At 42.9% G+C, this 22,034-nt stretch overlaps 2 protein-coding genes across 6 annotated transcripts in view; one reads left to right on the top strand and one right to left on the bottom strand.

The window, feature by feature from the left end:
• LOC137541113 (cAMP-dependent protein kinase type I-alpha regulatory subunit-like) overlaps nt 1-22,034 on the bottom strand; it is a 132,204-nt gene that overhangs the window by 44,661 nt on the left and 65,509 nt on the right. The window lies entirely within an intron of this gene.
• Nucleotides 1-22,034, top strand: part of LOC137540792 (actin-related protein 2/3 complex subunit 1B-like) — a 78,776-nt gene that overhangs the window by 13,637 nt on the left and 43,105 nt on the right. For all 5 annotated transcript variants that reach the window (XM_068261946.1, XM_068261945.1, XM_068261944.1 and 2 more), the window contains 2 exons: nt 10,965-11,041; nt 21,877-21,981. In XM_068261946.1, the coding sequence (XP_068118047.1) occupies nt 10,978-11,041; nt 21,877-21,981 (169 nt within the window). In that variant the 5' untranslated portion in view covers nt 10,965-10,977. The remainder of the gene's footprint in view (nt 1-10,964; nt 11,042-21,876; nt 21,982-22,034) is intronic.

The raw sequence follows: 22,034 nt of genomic DNA on the forward strand, positions 1-22,034 counted from the left end.
CTACCGCCGCTGTCCGCGCTCCCGCCGCTTGTGCGTGCACTCCCGCCGCTCGTGCACGCCGCCGCCCGCTCGCCCGGAGATCAATGAACAGGAAAATCCATTCCCGTTCGTTGATCTAAGCCCCCGCAATGATCTGCTGCTTCTTTGAGAAACAGCGCGATCATTGTGATTTGCCCAGCCTCGTAGTGCTTCCTGTAAGCGTCCTTCCGGACGCTTACATGTCGCATGTAAACTCACTGTGGCCATCTTGTGGCCAAATAGTAAAACTACACCCTAAAGCATTTTACATATACAAATACATTAGTTTTACACAATAAATTAACTCATTACCTCCCACACTCCCCAATTTTTTTTTTTTGTAATTAAAAAAAAAATACAATTAAAAAAACATAAATAGTTACCTTAGGGACTGAACTTTTTAAATATTTATTTCAAGAGGGTATAACACTGTTACTTTATAAACTACGGGCTTGTAATTAGGGATGGATGCAAAACTGAAAAAAATGCACCTTTACTTCGAAATAAAATATTGGCGCCAAACATTGTGATAGGGACATAATTTAAATGGTTTTATAACCGGGACAAATGGGCAAATACATTTCATGGGTTTTAATTACAGTAGCATGCATTATTTAAAAACTATAATGGCCGAAAACTGAAAAATAATAATTTTTTCCCACATTTTTTCCTATTTTCCCATTAAAACACATTTAGAATAAAATAATTCTTGGCATAATGTCCCACCTAAAGAAAGCCTAATTGGTGGCGAAAAAAAACAAGATATAGTTCATTTCATTTTGATAAGTAATAATAAAGTTAAGAGACGAATGAATGGAAGGAGCGCTGAAAGGTGAAAATGGCTCTGGTGTTCAAGGGGTAAAACCCCTCAGTGGTGAAGTGGTTAAAGCTGTTTGCAGCTAGATTTGTTGTGTAAACTATCTAAACTTTAGATAAGATATATAGACAAGTTACTTGTTATAGTTAGTTTTTCATCTCGGATCCGCTTTAATAATGCCACTGTCAAAGGGCTACCTACTTTCACATCCTATAACACAGTCTCATAGTCATTATTTACAATGATTCTCTCTTCCTCTATGTTGATTGAAGACCTCCCTATTTTGGTCAGATAATTTTTATCTTTAGCAAATTAAGTTTCTGCATAAAGCCATCCTGATATTTAGACATAATTCACTTTTTGAGGCTCTGCCTCATTCCTCGTGTCATTTTGCAACTTTGAAACTTCATTTCTAAATAGATCACTTTTGTTTGACTTGGTTCAGCAGCCCCAGGGGCGTTGCTAGCCCCAAAGATCAGTGGCACATTCCCCGGATCTATTCTGGGGTGCCCCGGATGTCCCCCAGGCAGAGTCAGCTCTTGTGCCTCAATGGTGTGCATGCTGGGAGCTGTTGTGCATTAATCTGGGTTTGCTGGGTGCTGTGGTGCCTCTGTGTGGGCATACTGGATGCTGTGGTGCCATGTGTGTGATGTTTTTATGGGGGCATGCAAGGAGCTGCGGTTCTTCTATGGGGGCATGCTGGGCAGGGCCGGCGCTACCATTAAGGCAAAGGAGGCAGCTGCCCCAGGGCCCCAGAGCTTGTAGGGGCCCCCAGTGGCTACAAGAGGAAAAACATTTTTTTCAAATCGGCCTTATAGTTTTTGAGAAAATCGATTTTAAAGTTTCAAAGGAAAAAAAAAATACACATTTTAAAAACCTGCCGACTTTAATGGTTAATAGCAAATCCACCTTAAATGCTAGAAACCCTAAATTTGCAGGATATGTTAAGGAGATCATTAGGAATAAGAGGAAAAAACAATTTTTCAAAAAGACCTTATAGTTTTTGAGAAAATCGAGTAAAAAAGTATAGTTTTAAATGCGGTAAATGTCACTTTTAGTAGCAAACCTAACGGTAGTGTAATTTTACATGTATCAAACGAAAGCGCAATAAATTTCCTGACGGGATTTCCAGGGGGTCTATATGCAGCCGCAGCGCTTTGGCCAGGGATCGCTATACAGCCGCAATATGGCTGTATGAAGATCCCTGGCATTTTTTCCTATTTTCCCAATTTTTTTTATGTTTAGAGTGTGGGAATTTTTTTTTTTTTTTTTTTTTTTTATGTGGAGTCCCCCCTCCTGAAACTTTTTAACCCCTTGTCCCCCATGCAGGCTGGGATAGCCAGAATGTGGAGCTCCGACCGATTGGGACTTCACACCCTGTTATACCAGCCGCAAAAAAGGTCCCCTAATGCCGATTTTTGTTCCGGAGTATATGTTGGGGGGCCCCCCAGGTTTATTTTGCCCTGGGGCCCCATTGTTGCTTAAACCGGCCCTGATGCTGGGAGTTGTGGTGCCTCAATGAGAGGCCCGTGGGAGCATGGGAGGGGGTCCACTAGAAGGTGAGGGAACGCTATGGGTGGACTGCCAGAGAACCTGGCAACAGGCCAGCCCACCCAGCAGAAGGTTAGCCCAGCCAGCACAGAAGTCAGATAACTCTGCCTGACACTGCCTATTACTGTAATATGATGCATGGGGGGTTGTATTAATGGAGAGGGGGCTTCATCCAACATTTTGCTGGGCAGGCCTACTTAGACTGCTGTTAAGTTAATGTACATTTGGCTCCACCCATGACCACACCCACATTCTGGTGCATATCCACACCCATTTTCCAGGCTGGTGTCCCCAAAAGTGCCCCTGATCTCTTAGGTGCCTAGCAACGCCCCTGAGCAGCACAAGACTTTTCCTAAAACTCAGCAGCCTCCATTGCAAACCTACTACATTTACTGCTATCTTCCTGCAGGCCTGACTCAAACACCTGATCTTTCCTGAAGCCTGCAGCCTAGATAACCTTACTTCAATGTGGTTCTGATGTTGTGGTTACTGGTGGCTGGAGTTACCTAAAAATATTAAAATACTTTAAAACTATTTAAAAAAAGAGAGGTAGTGGTTGGCTTAGCTCTACCGGTGAAGGAGCCAGTATCAGATAACGTTATTGCACAATGATAGACATCAATGGTGTGTGGCTCTTGCAGGGAGCTCCACCGCAGTCTTCCTCGCTCTCCTGCAGCAACTTGTGAATGACCTGTCTAAAGATCTGTAGAACATTGTGTACATGCATATTGTATATATTCTTCAATTATCCCATTACTGGCCTCTCCAGATATCTTCAGAGCATCTCATCTGACAGGTACATAATGTATATTCTTCCTGTTATTCTGTATAAATTACCTCGCTATAAATCTAAAGAGCATTTATAAAATGGAAAGCAGTTGTCCCATGCCATTGCATGCTATTAATATGTCATTAAGTGGAGCAAAGCAAGTGTGAAAATAGATAAAATATTGATAATTCTACAAAGACATTATATTGTTATATATTGCTTTGTGGACTACCTACTAACCAACTGGCACCGCTCCAATCTGTACTGAACTCAGCTGCTCATCTCATTCATTCATCTCTCCTCTCGCTCTTCCTCTGCTGCTTCTCTCTGCCAAGCTCTTTATTGGCTGCCCATGAGTGAGAGGATCCTTTTTGAACTCTTAACCCTAACCTACAAAGCTTTCCACAGTCTCTCTACAATCACCTCATCACGTTCACGTATACAAGACTTTTCACGTGCTTCACCCCTCCATTGGAATGCCCTTCCTCAGCACATCCAACACTCTCCAACCTTTAAAATCTTTAATTGCTCCCTCAAGACTCACTCTTTCTGACAAGTATATACTCTGACTTAGGCCATTCCCCCTTTGACCTCCCGTCAAGTTGTACTCCTTACTAGATAAACTAAGCACACACTGCTTGTTTGTATACTGCATACTTCCCCACCACTTGCCCCCTCCCACATTCCTTTAGATTGTAAGCTCGCAAGGGCAGGGCTCTCTCGCCCTTTTGTGTCTTGGAATCTGTTATACATTTTATACATCATGTTATATCTGTCATTGTAATCACCGGTTCTGTATTTTGAACAGGTGTCCATATTTGATTATATCATTGTCTGTATTATGTATCCCGTGTTTGTTTTCTTTCTTTGTACAGTGCCACGGAATATGATGGCACTTTACAAATCGATAATAATAATTAATAATAATGAAATGGATTTGTTGGAACCCATAGAAAAGTTTATAATGATTTGGATCAGAGTGATTTTTAAAATTGTTTTTCTTTAGCATCCCACATATCCAGTCAGTCATTTTATCTTATTTAAGCAGACAAAGGTTAGTTACTCTGCTGTGTGATATCATCATGTGTCCCATGGGAGAGTTTTCTGAAGTGATAGGAGGAAAACAATTAAGCCAAACATGTTAAGCCTCCTACTCATGAGGCACAAATGTAGTAAGTTGCCCAATGAGAAAAAAAAAGCAGCGACAGCTCTTCGCCAGGTCCCTCTGTGCAACAGCCGTACACACGGCGCACAGAGGGACAGAGATGCGGCGGAAGCTGTCGCCGAAGGTTCCTCCCCGCCGCCGGAAGCTCCATACATTGTGTATGGAGTTGCTGTCGCTAGTCCGCATGCACACGGCGGACTAGCGACAGTTGCAGCGAAGTTGCGGCGACAGTTGTTGCCAGCGATTGGCCGCGCCAATCGCCTGGCGACAGCTCTGAGTAGCGAAGATTCGGGACGCGCGCGTCATACACACGGGCGACCTGTCGCTGCAACACGCGCGTGCCACGTGGTTGCGGCGACAGTTATAGCCCGTGTGTATGGGCCATTAAAGGCAAAGGTTAGAAGATCATCTCCAAGCAGTTTAATGTTCCTGCGACAACACATGTAAATATTAAGATGCTTAATCAGGGCTGTAAAGTCGGAGTCGAGGAGTCGGAGCAATTTTTGGGTAGCTGGAGTCAGAGTTGGTGGTTTCATAAACTGAGGAGTCGGAGTTGCAGTCCGAAGATTTTTTTGTACCTACTCCATAGCCAAGCAAGGGCTGTGGAGTAGGAGCCGGAGCTAAGGAGTCGGAGTTATTTTAGGTACCTGGGGTCGGAGTTGGAGTCAGTTCATAAACTGAGGAGTCGGAGTTGGATTTGGATGATTTTTGTACCAACTCCACAGCCCTGAGTTTAATATCCACAGATCTGTACCAACCTCGTCGATAGAAAAAGGAAAATCACGTCCAGAATGGGTAGGAGAAAAGTGAAACTGGTAGACAGTAAGCTCAGAACAACTTCCAAAGAAATACAAGGTGGACTCACGATGGATGCTCAAAGTCCGTAAGTGTTTGATGGTACCATACATTGTTTTTTGAAAGATAGTATGGGGGCAGTGGAAGAAGACCCAGGAGCACTACACTGCTGAAAGAAAAACATAAGCTAGACTGGAATGTGCTACAATTCATATCGACAAACTACAAATATTTTTGAGAGATCCCTTGTTAAGCTTATACAAAACTGAGCTTTCTGGCAAATCACGTTAGCTTTTTGTCTATAAATGAAAACAAAATGAAGCTCTCCCCCCCCCCTCCCCCCCAAAAAAAAGACCACTACAGAACTCCAAGACAGTGGCTGGACAGTGTATGCTTCTTCTGACATAGGTGCTGCCTCTGACATAGGAGACCAGTGTTTGATTCTCGGCTCTTCAAATTCAGTGAGCCACCACCTATATAGTAAGGAGCCCTTGGGTCGGAGTCCATAATACTACAGAATGGACTGTTGACTATGCCTATTAGTGGGTGAAGCACTTAAAAGAGAAAAGCGCTACTTGAATGTTGGCATTATTATTATTACTATACCCACTGTGAAGCATGGAGGAGGCTAAGTTAAGTTTTGTGGCTCCTTTGATGTGTCTGGAACAGGGTACCTTGAGTCTATGCAGGAAACAATTAAATCTCAGAACTGGTGAGAAACCTACTGTGCAGACTCTTAGTTGCAGGTCATGGACCCTCCAGCAGAATATTACCCAAAAGACACAGCCTAAAGTTCCCAACCCCATACTCTCATTGCTAAAATGCTTAGAGGCCACGCATTATCACCTATACCTGAACAAATTATGATATCCGGTGTTAAACCTCTTTATGACCCCCAACAAATTGCTGATGAATTCAGTCACTTTTATAAAGACCTTTATTATGTTTTGGATGAAGGGAGACACCCTGTATTTGATGCCGATAAATTAGATCAGTTTTTAGCCCGTTGCAAATTACTAAAGCTTCAGCAGGGATATATAGGTCTTTTAACCACTTCGGTCTATCTGGACTGATATATCCGTCCAGATAGCCTGACCTGCTGCCAATACGCCCCACGCGCGACTGCGTGCGCTCCCGCCGCCTTACGTTAGCCCAGAGATCAATGAATGGGAACATTGTTCTAAGTCCCGGCAGAAAAAACGAGGCCTTCCTATCAGAGGCCACTGTCTTTCTGATAAAAAAAAGTTTCCTGTCCTCCTTATGCTTCCTGGAAGCGAGATCGTTCGCATCCAGGACTAAAAAAAATGTTTCGACTGTAAAACTACATCCACATACATTTTTTATTAAATAAACACTTATTATTACATTTAAAATTAACTGTTTACCTCCCACACCAAAAATTACCCAAATAACATTTTTAATAAAAAAAAAAAATTACAATTAAAAAAAAAACATAAATGGTTACCTAAGGGTCTGAACTTTTTAATATGCATGTCAAGAGAGTATATTACTATAATTTTTTAATTTATAAGCTTGTAAATAGTGATGGATGCAAATTGAAAAAAAATCACCTTTATTTCCAAATAAAATATTGGAGCCATTCATTGTGATAGGAGCATAACTTAAACAGTGTAATAACTGGGACAAATGGGCAAATAAAATACATGGGTTTTATTTACAGTAACATGTATTAATTTGAAACTAATAGCCAAAAATAGAAATAAGAAAGAGAAATAATGATTAATCTTCCTGTTAAAATGGATTTAGAATAAAATAATTCTTAGCAAAATGTAGCACCCAAAGAAAGCCTAAATATTGGTGTAAAAAAACGAGATATAGACCATTTCAGTGTGATAAGTAGTGATAAAGTTATTGGCGAATGAATGGGAGGTGAAAGTTGCTCGGATGCATAAGGTGAAACAACACTGTAGGCTGAAGTGGTTAAATTCTCCCATAACAATGAATGAGCTGTTAGAAACCTTTAAATCATTACCTTTTATGCAAAGCTCCGGGCCCAGATGGCCCTACTAATGTTTATTATAAAACCTTCAAAGATGTTCTGGCCCCGTTTATGGTTAGGCTTTTTAACAACCTGATGGACGGCTCAGAGTGTCCGCAATATTTTGGTCATTCTTTTATCAGTGTTATTTTGAAGCCAGGAAAAGATGAGTCTGCTTGTGGCAGTTACTGAACTATAGCCCTTCTTAACACTGACTATAAGGCATTTACCAAAATGTTGGCTTCTAGACTAAGAAGTCGCTCTCCGTAGATCAAAAGAAAGGGGTAACACCCCTCCACCAGGGGTGGACTCTTATAATACAAGGTCAACAGAGGAACCAAAAGAGTAAAAATAGATAAAACTTTTAAAACATGTGGAGGCAGTTGTGGACTTACCTCCTCCAAGTAGACAAGAAAACGTATTAAAGATTAAAACAAAGAACATTTATTGATACACTCCAAAGTTCTTTGCAATGCGTTTCGCAGGTATGACCCTGCTTCATCAGGCAATGGGGCAGGAGTATATGGCAAATGCAGGTCTCAGACTAAAGGTTGTGCAACAAAGTATTACCTTAAAGGTCCTATCATTTATGTCCATGCCTTTTTCTTTTGTGTTGTTAATTTAAAATATTCTGTTAAATCAAAACTCTAAAGTCCGATTTTGTTAAATGATGGAATAAAAAATGATGCATGTCAAATAATTTGTCTTTTTCAAGTGAAAGTTCCCTAGTTTTATACATAGAAATTAGATACTTACCTTGGTAGTAGGGAAGCTTCTGGTTAGTCCAGATGCTTCACGTATCTTCATACACCGTGCCATTCCAGCAAAGAGTCCCCCTAAACTTAATTGACTGGAATCCATTGAATATCCTTCTTCCGGCTTCGCTTTCGGCCTTGGATGAGTGCATCTTGATTGGGCACGTGCAAGTTAGGTCTGAGCATGCCCAGTAAGAGTGTCAGGACAAAGTTCTCCAGCAGCAGAGGCAAAGATTCCAGAGGAGCTCATTTGTATTTTTAAAATTGTTTCAGGGGTGCTTCAAAGAATACCTGTAACTTCAAATAAATAAAAAGATACTTATCTCTGGAGGGGGAAGCCTTTGGATCCTAATGAGGTTTTCCCCATCCTCCTCCAAGAGCCTGATCCAGCACTGTCACCCCCATGCTAATTAAAACAATAATAATAACAGCAGGCGCAGCAGCATTAGCTGCTTTCCGCCCGGGCTCCAGCAGAAATAGCCAAGCCTGATTGGGTCCGCTATACACACACACGCAGGTCTCGTAACTATGTCGTAGAGTGGACTCGACTGGGCTCGGTTATTCCCGCCAGAGCAGAAAGCTGCTAGTGCATCTGCACACAGAGCCAGCAAGTGGACTTTTGAGGGTCCCTCCCAGTGCTTGATCAACTCTACTGAGGAAGATGGGGGAAGCCTCTTTAGAATCGAGAAGCTTCTGCCTCCTAAGCAGAGATGGACTAAGATGTAATGGAGCCCTAGGCAAGGTAGGCGATTTGGGGTCCTTTTAGTAGGCTGAAGTGGAGAGTGGACAAAGAAGGTAGCAGGTGTGCCCCTTCACACCCACCAGGCACCTGCTTAGGTTGATCCTGCTCTACTCCCAAGGTAAATACCCCCCCTTCACTTTAACTTGAAAAGAACAAAAATAATTGAGATGCATTATTGATCACATTTGTATTTCTCCAAACCCACAACTTGCCCACATTTGTACTTCTCCAAAGAACATTTCTTCCTTTGTTAACTTACTAATAGAAAAAACAATGTCTTACAAACCGCAGGTGGTACAAATAAGCAAAGTTCATTGTATATAATAAGTACTTAACTCAAAGCTCTATGAAGATGTTAGCTAAAGAGCAGATTTTCACTCTTTTTCAAATGTCTGGGAATGAACAGAATCAGGATTCTATAGAGGCTTCCCTGCCATGTTCCGGTCCACCTTTGTGGGTGGATCCCCCAAAGTAATCTAACAAGCTCTTGTCGTATTCCAAGCTTGTGACCAAGTATGAGTAGTGGCTTGGTCCTACTGCGCAGGTGCAGCCATGCTCGTACATGAAGAGTCAGTCACGGCATACAGGAGGGTCCCGGGCAGCGGCGGAGGTCAGCGTGGGAAGCCAGAGCTTCTTGTGTGGCTTGGAGCTACTGCGCAGGTGCAGCCATACTGGTACATGAAGGGACAGCGACGGCATGCAGGAGGGCCCAGAGGCTTCCATTTCCTTAGGTAAGTATTTGATTTTTGACCCAAGGTTCACCTGAGGTTCCCTTTACAGTAAATTAAACCACAAATATTTTTTTCTTGTTATACCAGTTTAGCTGTTACTCCTGGCACAATCGTGCAGCGTGCAAAACAATGTGTACCACTTCAGGTTGGGCAAACAATGTAATTGGGACTTTGGTCTGCTGTGCTGAAATCGACAGATGTCACTAAATACTTTAAATTTCTTTAAACCACACACAAAAAAGATCTTGTTATACTGGTTTACATATGCAGTACTGTGCAATAGAATGTGTGCCACTCCAGTTTGGGCAAACAAGGTGATTGTGACTGGTCTGATGTGATCAAATCGAAAGATGTCACAAAATGTCAATAAATGCTTTATTTAAAAAAACAAAACAGAACACAAGATAAAGTTAAAAATGTGACTAACACACTGCTACACAGTGTGCAGTGCTTCGCAATACAAAATAAAACGGGCACTGAAAGGATCAGTGTTTCTCTGTACAATTGCAAACTGACAAGTAAAAAAAATACAATTGGCAAATTCATGATTGTCACAGACATCACACTGTGGCCCATATGCAAGTAACTTGATAACGTGATATTTTCAAACATGTCAATAAAATGCCTTTGAAACCACCAGCAACCAAGGAAACAGTCAAAATAATTTTGATAGCTTGTTTTACCTACCTTTTGGTACTTGCAAAGTTATTTTAAAAAGGAGATGAAGAATTATCTCCTAGGAGAAAACTCAGGAGAAAAGGTGAATTACATATGGGCCTATGTCTAGTATATGAGTGCATAGTGCCTACAGTTAATCACAATGTTTACCATAACTCCAATGCAGAAAAAGATCATGGTGAAATGAGGCCCTAGGCAAGTACCAACTTTGGGCCCACCCTTGGTGGCCATCTGGCTTTTTTTTGTAAAATTTGGTGGAGGCTAGTGTTAACCAGGCCCCTAGTCTCTCTTCAGGTCCAAGGCAACTGCCTGGGTTTGCCTTGTGGATGATCCTGCTCTGCTCCAATGTGTTTCCCTTTCTGATAAACTTGTCACAAACATGGCTGACTTGAAGGGACACTTAAGCCAGAAAAAAAATGAGTTTTACTCACCTGGGGCTTCTACCAGCCCCCTGCAGCAGTCCTGTGCCCTCGCAGCCACTCACTAATCCTCTGGTCCCCCGCTGCCAGCTAGTTTAGTTTTTTCCGACAGGCCCGACAGGACTGGCCACGTGTAGTTTCCTCCGCATTCCAGACTGCAATTAGCACTATTGCGGGCCGCAACGTGTACAAAAATATGCTTTGCCACATATCTATACGTTGGTAACACGGCAACGCGTATTTTTGTATGTGTTGCGGCCCGCAATAGCGCTAATTGCAGTCGGGAATGCTACGCGTGGCCAGTCCTGTGGGGCCTGTCGGAAAAAACGGAACTAGCTGGCAGCGGGGGACCAGAGGATTAGTGAGTGGCTGCGAGGGCACAGGACTGCTGCAGGGGGCTGGTAGAAGCCCCAGGTGAGTAAAACTCATTTTTGTTCTGGCTTAAGTGTCCCTTTAAACCCATTAGTTACTTGTTACTTGAATGCAGTCAAGAATTGTTAATGAATACTTTACTTTTTCCCACAGTCACACAACAGCAATGTCCATTTACAGTTTTGGGACTGAACCGATCTCTTGCCACTCCTGGAACAAGGATGGAACACGTGAGTGCAGGGTCTGTTTTTCGAAGGTTCTTCTAGCTTAAAAACATAAGTGACTTTATTTATTAAATTAATATATTTTCATACCTCATCTTAGACGTATAACATAATAATGAGTCTTATAAAAGAAAAAAAAAAACAGGACAATCTAAGGTTATTAACACAATTTTTTGCCACGCGTTCTGCAACTAACTGCAGTCACATGCACACTAAATTAGTCAGCCTTAAGGGGCTCATAAATTGACATGTGACATAATAAGATAATGTAAAAACAAGGAACACCAAGAGCCCCAATAGTGTAATATGTACTGGTAAATGGTTACTAAATAGAGTAAATATTAATACTCACAAACCAGGGTTACCATTAGGCAACCACTGTAAAGGCAGGTGGGGAGATTTTCCTGACCCCACTCAGGAATAAGAAGTCGCTCTCTGTAGATGAGAAAAAGGGGGTTCAACCCTCCACCCAGGGTGGACTCAATATTATGCAGGAGAACAGAGGCGCCAAAAGGATAAAAGGAAGCTAAATGAGCCTAAAAACCAAGTTCTTGGTAAATAGAGGAGGTAGTGGTGGACTTACCTCCTCCAAATAGACACACAACGACTGTAGTAAAGACAGTCAATATATTTTATTTATGAACTCCAAATATGCAACGCCTGGCTCTTCTACTGACCACATATGCTATTGCTCCGTTGTTATTGCCTAATGAAGCGGGATCAAACCTGCGAAACACGTTGCATATTTGGAGTTCATAAATAAAATATATTGACTGTCTTTACTACAGTCGTTGTGTGTCTACTTGGAGGAGGTAAGTCCACCACTACCTCCTCTATTTACAAAGAATTTGTTTTTTAAGCTCATTTAGCTTCCTTTTATCCTTCTGGTGCCTCTGTTTTCCTGCATAATAATAAGATAATGTGTATGTACACAGAACTAAGCTGTATTTTTTCTCACTGTAAGGGTTAAGAATTTAGGCTTACAAATCATACCTTCTCTTAACGAATTCCAAACAATACAATTTTTGGCATAGGGAATACATAAAAAAGTTCAATCGTTCATAATGGCGCTAAAGCACTAAAAGACTGACATTCAGCTAAGACAATGGGCTCAACTAACTAAGAATTACCACATTCGGTAATGCAAAAAACAGATGATTTTACTGAACATCTTGTCAAATACCAATTCACTATAGCTGTCATCACATTGAAAAGTAAAATTGCCGACAAATGAGGTAAATCACTGACTTGTGCAGTAAGTACCTCAATAAATGTAAATTCTCAAAGATTAAAGCATTTCGATAAAACAAGTGAGAAGTTCAGTATTTTAAGACCAGTCTGGTGTTGTCAGTAATAACAATCAGCATTCAGTAAAATGTTCAGACAAAGGAGACAGCCAATGGGAAGAGCATCTAGTCTTACTACTCACATTATTTGATCCGATGCACTGCCAGGCGGGATATCAGAAAGTAAAAAAAATAAAGATACAGGAGCAGAGAACATTCATGGAGGCTTTCTAGTATCCCTTTAGACATGCGGATCTATAGACTGATACACAGAAGAGGGCCCTCTAGTGGCATGCATGCACATCTAAAGGGAAGCCGGGGTTGCATTTTACTCTTGATTTCTGTCACAAGACAGAAGCAGGAACGGCTCATACAGACCACTTTTACCTGAAGAATCATCACAACTCTGCCCAGAGGTGGTAGAACATCAACATAGCAGAACACAGCTTGCTACGGAAACCAACTCCACAGCTGATTAAACTTCTACATTTTACCGAACAGGTCTTGGTGAATTGAAGCAAATTCCTGAAATATTACCGCCTAGGTGAAAATCTGAATTTGTAAAAAAAAAAAAAAAAAGTCTAAAATAATTAATGCAGTTTTTTACCAACCTATTATTTTTTAATAAACAGCCCGTGAATTGAGGCCAATAAAAAAGAAATAAAATATTTGTAGCTTTGAAATGTAAAATTAGACTGAGGGATTCTAAGGGAGGCCTATATAGAGGAAAGACTATAGACACAATTACTTCTTTCATAAGTTAATTTTCAGTCAGTTCAGGTTTGTTTTAAGCTGCCCTCACTTATGTGTGATAAGAGAGTCGTATACTTCTCTACCCAATGTGAGAATTTTTTTGATAAATTATTACAAGGTTTGTAGGATCACTTATGCTCTCAGTGACCTCCAGTCCCAGACTGCATAAAGTTACATAGTTGGGTTGAAAAAAGACATATACAGTATACATCTATTAGGAAAATATGGTACAACCCTAGCCTGCAGCCTTCCATAGTTACATAGTTATGTGGGTTGATAAAAGACATACGTCCATCGAGTTCAACCAGTAAACAAAGTACAACACTAGCCTGCACCCTCACATATTCCTGTTGATCCAGAGGAAGGTGAAAACCCCTTACAAGGCATGGTCCAATTAGCCCCTAAAGGGAAAAAAATCATTCGCAACTCCTGATGGCAATCTGATAAAATCCCTGGATCAATTTCACCGGGCATTACCTAGTAATTATAGCCATGGATGTCTTTCAACGCAAGGAAAGAATCTAAGTCCCCCTTAAAGAGAACCCGAGGTGTGTTTAAAGAATGTTATCTGCATACAGAGGCTGGATCTGCCTATACAGCCCAGCCTCTGTTGCTATCCCAAACCCCACTAAGGTCCCCCTGCACTCTGCAATCCCTCATAAATCACAGCCATGCTGTGAGGCTGTGTTTACATCTGTAGTGTCAGTCTCAGCTGCTCCCCCGCCTCCTGCATAGCTCCGGTCCCTGCCCCCGTCCCTTCCCTCCAATCAGCAGGGAGGGAAGGGATGCAGGCGGGGACTGGAGTTCTGCAGGAGGCGGGGAGAGCAGTAGACTGACACTATAGAGATAAACACAGCCAGCTCTGACAAGCTGTTTGTCAGCAGCGTGGCTGTGATTTATGAGGGATTGCAGAGTGCAGGGGGACCTTAGGGGGGTTTGGGATAGCAACAGAGGCTGGGCTGTATAGGCAGATCCAGCCTCTGTATGCAGATAATATTCTTCAAACCCACCTCGGGTTCTCTTTAACACAGATATAGAATTTGCCATAACTACTTCCTACCTGTGGCAATACAACATTCCACTTTTTAATCACTTGCCATAAAGAATCCTTTCCTAAATATATGGCTAAAACTTTTTTCCCCCTACGCACATATTATATCTAGAGATGTCGCGAACGGTTCGCCTGCAAACGGTTCCAGGCGAACTTTGGGGGTTTGCGGAAGTTCTATTCGCCCCATAATGCTCTATTGAGCAAAACTTTGACCCTCCATATCACTGTCAGCAGACATATTATTGCCAAACACACTTCTTTCACCTAATTGAGTGAAATACATATCACTGCTGGAGGCCCGCCCACCCTCCCTCCTCCAAGCAAGGTCCTTATACCATTTGACTCAGTTGTCTGCCTACACTAATTAGTTATGGGACAGCTGCTACACACTCTGCTAGGGAGATTTTAATTAGCCTCTTGTGGGTCTCCTCCCTTCTCCCACCACCCCCAAATGTTCGCCTGGAACATCTCTAGATATAATAATAATAATCCGAACATTTGTATAGCGCTTTTCTCCTGTCGGACTCAAAGCGCTCAAGAGCTGCAGCCACTGGGACGCGCTCAAGAGGCCACCCTGCAGTGTTAGGGAGTCTTGCCTTGAACTCCTTACTGAATTTTGAGTACTTGACCTAGCCAGGATTCGAACCCTGGTCTCCCATGTCAAAGGCAGAGCCCTTAACCAGTACTCTATTCAGCCACTATAACCTCCCTCCTCCCTTCTACCTCCTACCGGAGGGAGGAGGGTCTCTTCTGCCAGGGAATTATACTATTTTAAAAACCAGTATACATCATACCATGGCTGGGAATCGAACCCAGCTCTCACTGTGTGGTGGGCAAGTCACCCTAACCACTGTACCACTACAGTAGTAAGTGAAGCTGGCCTAAAATTTACCATTTATGCTCAATGCAATAGAAACAGGTTGCTTACAGGGAACCTTAACTGAGAGTGATATGGATGTTTCCTGTAAACAATACCAGTTGCCTGGCAGTCCAGCTGATCTTTGTGACTGCAATAGTGGCTGAATCACACCCTGAAACAAGCATGCAGCTAATCCAGTCTGACTTCAGTCAGAGCACCTGATCTGCATGCTTGTTCAGGGGCTGTGGCTAAAAGTATTAGAGACACAGGATCAGCAGGCGATTCAGGCAACTGGTATTATTTTAAAAGGAAAAATCCATATCCTTCTCCGTTTAGGTTCCCTTTAAGGATTTGTAGCATAAAAGCCAACTCACATTGGCTGGGATTTGAACCTGGGTCTTACTGTGTGGTGGGCATGCACCCTAACCAGTGTACCAACTGAAGCTGGCCTAAAAATTACCATTTATGCTCAATACAAGAGAAAAAGTAGACAAGACAAATAACATTTATATCACACTTTTCTCCTGGCAGACTCAAAGCACCAGAGCTGCAGCCACTAAGGCATGCTCTATAGGCAGTAGCAGTGTTAGGAAGACTTGCCTAAGGTCTCCTACTGAATAGGTGCTGGCTTACTGAACAGACAGAGCTGAGATTTGAACTCTGGTCTCCTGTGTTGCAGAGCCCTTAACCATTACACCATGCAGCCACTGCTTACAGATATGTAGCCAAACATGGCCTTCTCTTTTGTGTTCAACAGTTGTCCAAAGAGAACCCCAGATAGCCAGGTAGATTCATATCTCTCTCTCTTCCTAACACTGCTACTGCCTATAGAGCATGCCCTAGTGGCTGCAGCTCTGGTGCTTTGAGTCCGCCAGGAGAAAAGTGTGATATAAATGTTATTTGTCTTGTCTACTTTTTCTCTTGTATTGAGCATAAATGGTAATTTTTAGGCCAGCTTCAGTTGGTACAGTGGTTAGGGTGCATGCCCACCACACAGTAAGACCCAGGTTCAAATCCCAGCCAATGTGAGTTGGCTTGTATGCTACAAATCCTTAAAGGTAACCTAAACGGAGAAGGATATGGATTTTTCCTTTTAAAATAATACCAGTTGCCTGAATCGCCTGCTGATCCTGTGTCTCTAATACTTTTAGCCACAGCCCCTGAACAAGCATGCAGATCAGGTGCTCTGACTGAAGTCAGACTGGATTAGCTGCATGCTTGTTTCAGGGTGTGATTCAGCCACTATTGCAGTCACAAAGATCAGCTGGACTGCCAGGCAACTGGTATTGTTTACAGGAAACATCCATATCACTCTCAGTTAAGGTTCCCTGTAAGCAACCTGTTTCTATTGCATTGAGCATAAATGGTAAATTTTAGGCCAGCTTCACTTACTACTGTAGTGGTACAGTGGTTAGGGTGACTTGCCCACCACACAGTGAGAGCTGGGTTCGATTCCCAGCCATGGTATGATGTATACTGGTTTTTAAAATAGTATAATTCCCTGGCAGAAGGAGGGAGGTGGGAGGAGACCCACAAGAGGCTAATTAACCACCCTGGCGTTCTGATTAAATCGCCAGGGTGGCTGCGGGAGGGTTTTTTTTAAATAAAAAAAAACTATTTCATGCAGCCAACTGAAAGTTGGCTGCATGAAAGCCCACTAGAGGGCGCTCCGGAGGCGTTCTTCCGATCGCCTCCGGCGGCCAGAAGTAACACGGAAGGCCGCAGTAAGCGGCCTTCCGTGTTTCGCTTACCTCGTCGCCATGGCGACAAGCGGAGTGACGTCATGGACGTCAGCCGACGTCCTGACGTCAGCCGCCTCCGATCCAGCCCTTAGCGCTGGCCGGAACTGTTTGTTCCGGCTACGCTGGGCTCGGGCGGCTGGGGGGACCCTCTTTCGCCGCTGCACGCGGTGGATCGCCGCACTGCAGCGGCGATCAGGCAGCACACGCGGCTGGCAAAGTGCCGGCTGCGTGTGCTGCTTTTTATTTGGTGAAAATCGGCCCAGCAGGGCCTGAGCGGCAGCCTCTGGCGGTGTTGGACGAGCTGAGCTCGTCCAGACCGCTCAGCTGGTTAAAATCTCCCTAGCAGAGTGTGTAGCAGCTGTCCCATAACTAATTAGTGTAGGCAGACAACTGAGTCAAATGGTATAAGGACCTTGCTTGGAGGAGGGAGGGAGGGTGGGTCCTCCAGCAGTGATGTGTATTTCACTCAATCAGGTGTGTCTCCAGGTATTAGAGCTCTTGAAACATGTTTTCTATCATTTTTCTAGCCAGTAGAATTTTTTTAAAATTTTCAAAGTTCGCCTCCCCATTGAAGTCTATTGCGGTTCGCGAACCGAAAATCGGAGGTTCGCGACATCTCTAATTATATCCCCTAGTCCTCTGCAAAAGCCTAGGAACAAAAAGCTCATCTGCTAAGCTTTTATATTGCCCTCTGATATATTTATACATGTTAATTAGCCGTCCTATCCAGATCCTTTTGCAATATCTTCCTGAGAGTTGATGAGTCTGCACGATTGTATCATCTACAAGAACAGCAACATTGCTTTCTCCAAGAGAGGCGCCCAATGTTTATCTCCACAGTACACCCGGCACTGATTGTCAGCCTGATGAAGTGAGACGCTTTGTGCTCACGGAACATGTTGCCTTGTGCTAAAAAACTCTTTGACCAGTACTGTAAGTGTTGCCTGTGAGGTAAGTCACCCCTATTTTAATATTTTAATTATTTTATACTCTTGTATCCCCCTCTGCGAGGTGTGACCCCCCCCCCAAGCCTTCGGGCTCCAGCAGAGCCGGGTCAATGTCCTCCAGCACCCAAGGCTGAGACGCCAAAGTGCGCCCCTCCATCCCTCCCACCCCAGCTGTCACATGCTGATTGCTATTAGACTAAGAGGTGCTCCAGGGCCCCCAACACCTTAATCTCTAGTTATCTGGCTTACAGTCACTGCCATGTATCCCCATTTCTTATTTCCCTCTGCTTCAAACACAATAGGGGAATGATAGCTGAGTGACACTCCTACACTGTGCCCTGAGGCTAGAGCCTCTCTCGCCTCGGCCGGGCCCTGGGCTCCAGGCCCTTTACAGAGAGCAACCGACGTACAGACTTTCCCATACCAGCTTGGAGACGGGTATTCTCCACAAGCGTTGATTGAATGGTTACCCAGTGTCGCAACCCACCTTTGTGAGTACCACAGCTTCTACATTACATCAACTGATATTACACTTGAACATACTGCACCATCCGGGCTCCTGGTGTCTCTGTGTTTTTTTCGTAAAGGTTTATCCTATCTACTCTATAACATTGCTTTCTACTTCATCTACTAGGTCATTAATAAATACATTGAAGAGTACTGGACCCAGTACAGACCCCTGTGGGACCCCACGACTAACAGTCACCCATTTTGAATAGGATCAGTTGATCCAGAGGAGGGCTAAAAACCCTTTCAAGGCTTGGACCAAAATAATTTTTAGCAAAGAGACACTCCACCTTTTATCCCTGTTCTATCCTCCCTAAACACATAATTATAACCCTCTTTGCTATCCAACCATGGGTTTCATCCATTCATGTCTCTGTTATTCCCTCAGTGTTATAGGTGATCAAAACTAGCTGCAGCTCATCCATTTTATTTGCAAGGCTCCTAGCATTGGTCACCATGCACTTTATTTTTTTACCACCCCATTTTCCAATTTCAGTTATATTTAGTGGGCCACACGAAGGCCCATTTCCCTTATAAACAATGCCTCTCCTGGCAGAGTTGATTTAAGATACAGTGGGTCCCTAGGCAAGGTAGTCGTCTTGGCTCCCCCTTATGGGCCTTTTGATAATCAGAGGGGTCAGAGAAGGTAGTAGGTGGACCCCTTTACATCCACTAGGCCTGCCTAGGCTGCCTTATGGATTATCCTGCTTTGCCTGGCTGCTTTAGGCTTTAGTTGTGTTTGCATCACACACTTGCAACAAGCATCCAGTCAGTGGCGTCAGACCAGAGTCAAAGCATCTGATCTCCATGCTCACTCTGGGTCAGTGACTTCAAGAGGCGGAGCATCAGCACAGAAGTCAGGCAACTGGCATTGTTAGAGAATCAAGATGGTAGCCTCCATATTCCCCTCACTTCAGGTTCCCTTTAAACCAACAGGACAGGAAGTACAGATTCTCTAACGAAAAATAAATAAATAAATTAAGACTTATTGTTAAATAGTATTTGTAAATAAATCAGTGTAGCAACACATGGGGCCTTTTCAGTTTGATGCCCGGAGTTTTGTTTTACTGTGTAGGAATAATGAAACATCTAGAACAGAAAATGTAGATCTTAGGAAAGATATAGATGTAGTTTACTTGAACTTTGCAAATGCTTTTAACACTGTTCCCCACAGTAGCTTGGTGCAGAAGTCGAAGATACAGGGACTAGGAAAAAATGTGTGTATGTGGATAGAGAATTGGTAAAAAGGATAAAAGGCAAAGAGTGGTGGTAAACGGAACATACTAAAAATGGGAAACTGTTAGCAGTGGTGTACCGCAGGGGTCAGTACTTGGTCCAATTCTTTTCAATTTATTTAGATGAAATACAGAGTAATGTTGCAGATGATACAAAATCATGCAGAATTATCAACACTAAAACAGACAGTGACATATCACAACAGGATCTTGACAATTTGGCCGTATGGGTAGGCACATGGCAGATGGAATGTAATGTTGATAAATCATGCACCTTGGATTAACCAATGCTAATGCACCATATAAAATAAAATTCATACTGTAATGCTAGGGGGTCATACTTTCTGACCATCCAGCGCAACAAGGCTAAGAGCTGGATAATGGAAGAGGCTCCACAGATGTACACAGGAGTAATGAACAAGGGAGCAAAATTGTCCAGAGCAAATGCAGCTCTGGGCCGCCTATCAGGCTAGATGCTATGTGATACAATACACAACAGACGTAGTCGGTAACTGGCTTGGGTCATACACGTTAATACAGATATCAGTCGTATTGGAAGGATTAGGCAGATTCGTAGTCGAGAGGCAGGCAAAGGCCGGTACACAATACAATATTACAATAATACAATACTGAGTGACTAGAGTACATATATATCCTGCTGATGCGCAATATATGAAATGTAGCTCTCAAATAACTCACTAGCTAAAGCACAAGTAATGATAATTAACAAGAAAGACAACAGACAGATAGACGGAATGCTCAGCCAATCTAGTCACTGTTTCAGCGACTGCGACATTAACACTGAGATAGACAAGACTAACAAGTAGGAGTGAACTAATGGCAACCGCTGCTATAGTTCGTCCTCAAGAACAAGGCTAGAAGGAATACTACCAGTCACCAATGTGGTGCTGGCAGAATCTAACTATCAGGATCAGAAGGACTTCACTTACCCCCGCAGGTCAGCAAACGTCCAGCAGACATGACAATACAGAGCAAGGCATTATACATTTACAATAACAACTTTCACAGCATAGACCCAACATCAACTCAGAGAGCTGAACGCTATGTCGGGCGGGGTCAGAAATGGGAGGCAGGCTTTTATGCTGGCATCAGCCAATGGATGCAACCATGCAAATTTCCACACAGCTGAATGGTAATCACTCAATCCTGAGCTGGCTTGATTACCATTTGCTAGCTGGCTGTGAATGCAAAGAACTCCCATAAGAAATACATGCAGTATTATGTAACAACATGCATGCAGGAAATCCAGGGCTATCTGGCCGCAGCTCAGCTGCAACAAGCAATTGATGGAAGGATGACAGCATCCTGAACTGCAGAGCGATTGCAAATGATAATGAGACTTATTGCGAATGCACAACCGAATGCAAGCAGATAAGCCAGAACTGTCCGTTTGCAGCTCCACTGCAATGGACAGAATACGCTACAGGAGGGATCCTTACACATACAGCTGGGAACTTCAGACTTGGAGAAGGACTTGAGAATACTGGTTGATAACAAGTTAAGTAATCGTATACAGTGCCAAGCAGCGATAGCTACAGCAAATAAAATTCTGTGACGCATGAAACCGGAAACAAAATCTTGAGATGGTAGTATACTACGCCCTCTGTAAAAATCACTTGTGAGGCCAAATCTGGAGTATGGGATAGTTTTAGGCACCGTACTATAAAGTATATTGACCTTCTAGAATTTGTACAAAGATAGGAAAAAGATTGGAAAAACTGGGTGTATTTAGCTTGGGAAAAAAGGCGACTGAGAGGTGACCTGATTAACACGTAGATATACATCAGAGGGCAATACAAAAGCTTGGCAGGTGAGCTTTACTTTGCTAGGATTGTAAAGCGAACAAGGGGACATGATTTGCTTATGGAAGAAAAATGTTTTTACCATCTATTTAGAAAGGGGTCCTTCACACTGAGAGTGGTTAAAATCTGGAATATCTTACCTCAGGAAGTAGTTATGGCAAACTCTATATCCACATTTAAAGAGGGCTTGGATGCTTTCCTTGCATTGAAGGGCATCCACGGCTGCAATTATTAGGTAATCCTTGATCCTTGGATCAACTCACCCGGGAGAGTTGATCCAAGGATTTATCTGACTGCCATCTGGAGTCGGGAAGAAATGTTTCCCTTTTAAGGCTAATTGGGCCAGGCCTTATAAGGTTTTTTGCCTTCCTCTGGATCATCTGGGATATGTGCGGGTTCAGAATGTTTTTTTTTCCTTCTGGTTGAACTCGATGGACAGATGTCTTTTTACAACCAAACTTACTATGCTACTAGAAAATGGTGTCCAATTAATATTACCTTTTACAAACTAACAGAATTTATCTGTAAAATATGAAGAGAAGTCTTTTTGCTTGCCTATGATATATGCTGTGTTATTGCTCAGTCTTGTCAGCAATGCAGAAGATACCTCTAATCATCCATGTCTCCTGTCTGTGCAGAAATCGCCATCAGCCCTAACAATCACGTTGTCCAGATATACCAGAAAGCTGACAATGGTTGGAACAAAATTCACGAACTGACGGAGCACAATGGACGCATCACAGGTAAGGAAGAATGATGTCACTTGTATTGGATAAGCAGAGATAGGGCCATGTGA

This window comes from Hyperolius riggenbachi, chromosome 12 (genome assembly GCF_040937935.1).
Source record: "Hyperolius riggenbachi isolate aHypRig1 chromosome 12, aHypRig1.pri, whole genome shotgun sequence".
In the NCBI taxonomy this organism is placed as follows: domain Eukaryota; kingdom Metazoa; phylum Chordata; class Amphibia; order Anura; family Hyperoliidae; genus Hyperolius; species Hyperolius riggenbachi.